Source organism: Eschscholzia californica, unplaced genomic scaffold (assembly GCF_041429995.1).
Source record: "Eschscholzia californica isolate CP2 unplaced genomic scaffold, dmEscCali1.0.p SCAF_6, whole genome shotgun sequence".
Taxonomy (NCBI): domain Eukaryota; kingdom Viridiplantae; phylum Streptophyta; class Magnoliopsida; order Ranunculales; family Papaveraceae; genus Eschscholzia; species Eschscholzia californica.
Genome location: NW_028238483.1, coordinates 35,804,907 through 35,810,906, shown reverse-complemented (window position 1 = coordinate 35,810,906; position 6,000 = coordinate 35,804,907). Strand labels below are relative to the sequence as shown.

Sequence of the window (6,000 nt, the reverse complement as noted above, 5' to 3'; positions counted from 1 at the left end):
TTCTTTTTTATTTCTTTCTTTCTTTTTTTTTTTTTTGGTAATTTTTAACAATCTTTATATAGGTCGCCTGTTTCCGGGAACAAGAAAAGTATCCGGAGAAGATGTGATGGTCTTCTAAGAAAAATTCTTAGAACCTACAGACAGGGTTAGATTTCAATCTTATAAGCAACCTTATATTTACAAGATGAACTCACAACTTTTTATATTTACAAGTTGAACTCACAACTTTTAAACCAAAGATATCTATTATAACCAATTAGATGTCTCCTTCAAATGTTAGAAGATCCTCACTTTCTTTCTTTATATTTAGAGATATCCTCATTTATATGATTCTGATGATCGAATTCAAGTTATGGCTGACATGGTGTTCCTCTCACTAAAGAACCTCGCCTCCATCGGCCCCTCTCTCTAAAACTTCGCAAGTTTCCCTCTACAAAAACTGCTTTTCCCTGGGAATGAAAGAGCAATTGATGAAGTGGGGCAAAATTGCCGAAGTGGCGCGCCACTTAGGCAATCCACCTAGCGTCTACCCACTTCTTCAGTTGCTCTATATTTCTCGAGAAAAAAAGGATAAAACATGGGAAATAACTTGCATTGTGCAAATCTGCACAATATACAAAAGAAAACGGACGAAAAAACATTTAGAACGACCTTAAAGAAAGGCCAACGCTTTGGGGAAAGCTAAATAGTTTCCGGAGTGTGAAGACTTGGTAAAAAATTGGTCAATTTTGTTTGACAATTTTATTTAGGGGGAAAGCAAAATAGCTTCTCCACCTCAGCTCTTTCTCCACCTCACCTCTCTCTCTGTCTCCACCTCACCTAATCGGAGGAGACAGACAGAGAGGTGAGGTGGAGAGAGAGTGAAGTGAGATGGAGTGTTTTCTTTTTATTTCTCCTTAAAATATATTTCCCCGGAAAATTTCTAAAATTCTACATATTTCTTTTAAAATTTCATAGGGCGGAAACTATTTAGCTTTTCCCAAAGCGTTGGCCTAAAGAAAATTTTAATGTTGAGGATTGTCGGTGGGTGATTCTTACTAAACCGGAATCTTAGATAGTTACAATCGGGTCTCTGATAGTCACAATCGGGTCTCTGATAGTCACAATCTGGTTTTGGACTTACCCTTGGAAGAAATGTGCAGGTAAAGACTTAATCAACTAAGAGGCATATTCATTTTGAGGCCAAAAATTAACCTTTTTGATTTTTACCTTCTAATCTTTATCTCATTTCCGTTCAATCATGTACATTTTTAAACAGTAAATATGCTCTAAATTGATATTGATTGACTAAGTCTCTATCCCCGAGATTTTTCTTTACACCCCGAAGCCACGGCAAATAAAAACTATAAACAAAAGTCAATTTCAGTAAGAGGTAAGAGTTTATTATTAAGAGGTAAGAGTTTATTATATTTTAATCCATCAAAATATCAATATCCAATTTCAAACTCCTAAGAAATAACTCCCAATAACATTTTATTGTACAGAGAAACATAGTACAAAAAGAATTATGTTCTATGGTTCCTACAGCTACCAAAGAAAAAGGAGAGATAGGGGGAGGCAGGGAGAGACAGCCAGAGAGAGGATTCGAAGGGCGAGGTCACGTACAATTTGATGTTAAGAAAAAAAGTTAAGTCAGCATGAGAAAATACTTATGTTATTTGTGTGAGTTGGAGGGTTTTTACATACTTGTCGATTTATCATATTTAAACTCTTAACATCGTACCCGAAAATTTAAGAAAATTGGAAGATCAGTTCACATATAAAGAACAACAAATTTAAATTATATTGACAAGTGAAGGAGGGTTTTTTCATATTTGTTAATTTATCACATATTTACATTCCTCTATTTCTCTTTTAGCAGACCGAAAATTTTACCTCCCATTCCAGTATAGAGAGAAGGAAGGCATTCGTAACAACAAAATCTTCTACAGCGGACTCCTCAAACCTCCTATGGCAGAAAAGTGTATCTACAATTCCTGTAAAACAAGTGATCCACGGCAAGGCCGCATTTGTTCAAAGTCAAAAATACACCAACAATCGTAACAAAATAATTACACAATTGAACCAAAGACACGGTTGATTTCGGGGCTACGCTGCTACGGCCCCGTCAGATCCCCTAGTTAGTTGAGTGATTCCTGAGCCTACTAAAAATCCAGTAGTCACTCAGTTGTCCCAACTACTTAGAGATCTCATTAGTAAATTATCAAAGATAATCAACAGGAAAAGGACGGGTATTTCCACTTCGGCCATATGTAATCGGCATTGGTTGAGAGTGTTGGGTGGTCTTGGGACTCACACCCCAAAAGCTAGCTCAAGAGGTCAGACTATTGGGACTTGTTATACCCTGGGCTCTGATACTAGACTCGGGAGGTGTTGGGCCTCTCTCACCTCAAAAGCTAGCTAACCTCAACTCACCCCGTGCCCTTTCCACAATCAATGCGGGGTAATCCCAACAGTACTATTTTTGATAGTTCATATATAAAGAAATCATAGAATGATAATCGTAATAATCCAATAAACGGAGATTAGCGTGATTCTTTGATCTGAGGGTCACTGGGTCAATAAGGAACCAGAGCTTTTCCTAAGACATCATGGGGAGTTGATGATTAGTATCTAACAATTTGTTGGTTAACCCACATATCTTCATCATTTAAGTGTTGGATTTCGAGTGTAACTATGTTGATAGAAGTATAGAACTGTTACCACTGAAGGAGCTATGTAGATAATATATATTGTAAGGACAGCAAAATCACCAACAGTTCATCTAAAACAGGAAGTAGAAGATGGTGCAACATAGCCAAGAATTGACAACCATAAATTGAAGTAATAAAAGATGGTTTACCTTTTATGTAGGTTTGAATCGAGAAGAAGCATCGTCTACGGTCTACGGAAACCACTGACAGGATTGAACTGTGGATGTTGTATTCTTTATCAATCAAGTCGAGCTGCTTCCAAAAGTTGATCTCAGAGTGCCCAAAGCTGGCATTTGTTGGGGACTCAACATAGAGGCCCCTCCTTTCAGAATTACTTCTAAACTGGTACTGTCAGTAGCTGGTGCATATGGCTTTGTCACTTTGTTTTTCTGCGTTGCCTGTATAAAATTGTAATTCTTTTTAGAATGACTTGGTCAAGTTCGGAGCTGTTAGAAAGGAATCTGGTAATGTACATACATACATACATAACATAATGCTATAAAGCCCACATGAAGATGACCTAACGACTCAAACTGATTACCTCTAGAAACTAAAAATCATGTCACAAGTTGGTTTACTTTTACTAATGTACGTCTATTACACAGATAAGCTTCAAGTGAGCTTTGACAGGATTTCAACCGAAAACTTCTTGAATTTTATGAGTTTTCACGAGTCATCAACCATACAGTGTTGTCTGTGTAATACACAAATACGTGTATGCCTGTTCATGGTAACATGTGTATGGAGATCGTAGAGAGAGGAGAGAGTTACCATTGCATGGTTAGGTCCATAAATGCTCATTGCTTGCTCTATTGAAGAATAAATTTCAAAAGACTGTTTAGAATCGCGGTTGCATTTTACAACACGAGTATGATCCCTCGACTCTGCTGTTCTTGTCTGTAAGTAGAGAATAAGGCGTGAAGGAGGAGCAGCTGGGTGGTCTTTTTTTCCATGGGTTAATTCCATTGTCATGAGGTTATCCCATAACACTTCCCACATTACTGAACATGGATCTCTAGCAGGGCTGAACTTTCTCTGAGCCATAATGTTAGAAGGTTGCTGTTGAAATAATAGAATTTGAAACTTCAGTTGTGGGAAAAATCAATTTTGGAATTAACATATTAATAATGATAACAACATAGCAGAGTGAATCAGACTTTACTTGTAGTAGTATAACCCTTCTATGTGTGACTACAAGTATTTTTCCTTTCGGAAGTAAAAAGTGATCTTCATAGGAATCTGACAAAGCAAACTTGCCCCGGACTTTAAACAAATCGACTTGGCTAAAAAACGCACCAGATTCAGCCAGCTGTAAGATAACCTGCACCATATATTAAAACGAAAAAAGATTAGTGTTCTTTTTATTTGTGGGGCGAAGGAATATAATAATAACTTTGACACATGCACATTGATTTATGTATTTAATATTTATGTTTACTTTAGTCCTCCTTTTTAGTAGTTTTTGCCGTGTAAAATACACGTACGGGAACTTGGATACTCTTGTTGCATATTATGGTCACTTCAATAGGTATAATGTGAGGTTTTGCATACATCTTCTGTGAACTTGCACTCGATTGTTAGGACTATAAAAAAACCTTGCTCATATGCAAAACCTCGTTCTGTAAATCAGTCTCCACAACTGGGTACAACTCAAGAGTTGGACTATTGTTTAATCTACAAAAAAAAAACCATTCCAGCTACGTATTGTGCTGATCATTTTGAAGATGTGTACGAGTAAAATATAAGAAGTGTTAATACCTGCCCCTGTGCTTTGTAATCATCATATGGGAGGAGCAAATTATCAGCACTAATTACTCGAGGTAGTCGGCGGCGAAGAAGTTGTTCTTCTGAAGTTATAGCGGACATTATCTTCATTCTTACAGCATTTGCACCTTCAGTGGTTTTCGATAAAAGATCCAGGACGCCACTCACAGGCTGTGCAGCAGCGCCTATGATACCTTTACCGACTCCCTGAACGAAACCTTCCACGCCAGATGATTTTGCACCTTCGAGAGGCTTTGTCAAGATGCCAGTAACTCCTCTAAACAGACCCTTAGCTAGGGCTCCCCCTCCCTCTCTGATAACATCCCCAAAGTCGCCCACAACTTTGCTTTCCTGCAAAGCGATTTTAAAGAACTGGAATGAGGCCAACACTAAAAAAATTGAATTGGTCAAATAATGTAGTCTTTGCAGGTAACCATAATCCTTCAGCAATGTTGAATAGTTAAAGTGAACTACAATTTTGTTACAAAGAAGCTCCCTGTCTGTTAACCTTTAAATTTAGTGTTTAAAGATTATGGGATTTCTATTCTTCAATACGAGTCTGTAATCAATTCTAGTCTCATATTTAATTTTAGAGCTAACTGAATGTGGGCTTTTAGATAAATTCAGTACCTGTCTCTGGCGACTTTGAATGAACTTCTTGTCCATTGACAAAGCTGCAACACCTTTGCTCATATGTCCCAATGCACTGCTGGCATTCCCAAGTATGTCGACACCAGAGAGCAGTTGAAGTGGCTGACCAAGAAGGTCCTTTTGAACATTTGAAATGGCATTACTAATAAGAGCACTCTGCCGCATACATATGTCTTCATGAAACCTTTGGTTAATCCTGACCTGATGAATACATGCCAGAACAAGTTGTCTTCAATATCCAATTATATACAATATTGAAAAATTCTTTTAGGAATTTAGGAATTTAGGATCACAACAAAAGCAGGCAGACGATTTAAATTTTATTTTCATCATTTAAGTCTCCACTGGTATTAGTTTCACTTAGGATACCAAACAAGAGCATACAAATGATGTGAACTGTATTTTCTTAACAAATCCATCTCCCTGACGTAAATACATGGCTCAAAAAGCTTAATGCGTGGCATTTTAGAGCCCCATTAGATACACATGCAGAAAGTAGGACAAACTTACTGGCATATTCTCAGTGTTCCCCAAAGCAGTCATCAAGGACGACCAGAAACCAAGTACACCCCTTGGCCGTTGAGTTGGTGACATAGCCATTGACACTTTGAATCGGACTTCCGAGATATTAAGCACACTATAGTACAATAGAATGTATTGTTTAAGAAACTTCAAATAATTCCAGAAACCAAAATCTCAATGCTAAAATTTAGTGTCTTATACGTACCCAATTTGTATAATTGGATCAACTGAAACTGCAGTAGTTTGTGTCTCCGACTCATGTAGCCTACTGGCATTAACTTGCTGAATCATTTCATGAAGGCGCCATATGATTGGTTCATGAATGTTTACCAAAAATACAGAATTTTCAGGACCCTGAAACGAAAGGAAA

General features: G+C 37.5%; 1 protein-coding gene across 4 annotated transcripts in view; it reads right to left on the bottom strand.

Annotated features, from left to right (window-relative positions):
- Positions 1–1,730: 1,730 nt before the first annotated feature.
- LOC147534152 (calcium-dependent lipid-binding family protein) overlaps positions 1,731–6,000 on the bottom strand; it is a 46,958-nt gene continuing 42,688 nt past the window's right edge. For all 4 annotated transcript variants that reach the window (XM_086647165.1, XM_086647166.1, XM_086647167.1 and 1 more), the window contains exons 57-64: positions 5,836–5,984; positions 5,619–5,745; positions 5,088–5,309; positions 4,452–4,808; positions 3,856–4,014; positions 3,465–3,752; positions 2,843–3,091; positions 1,731–1,976 (exon numbers count right to left, since the gene is read on the bottom strand). In XM_086647165.1, coding sequence (XP_086503291.1) covers positions 2,936–3,091; positions 3,465–3,752; positions 3,856–4,014; positions 4,452–4,808; positions 5,088–5,309; positions 5,619–5,745; positions 5,836–5,984 — 1,458 coding nt within the window. In that variant the 3' untranslated portion in view covers positions 1,731–1,976; positions 2,843–2,935. The remainder of the gene's footprint in view (positions 1,977–2,842; positions 3,092–3,464; positions 3,753–3,855; positions 4,015–4,451; positions 4,809–5,087; positions 5,310–5,618; positions 5,746–5,835; positions 5,985–6,000) is intronic.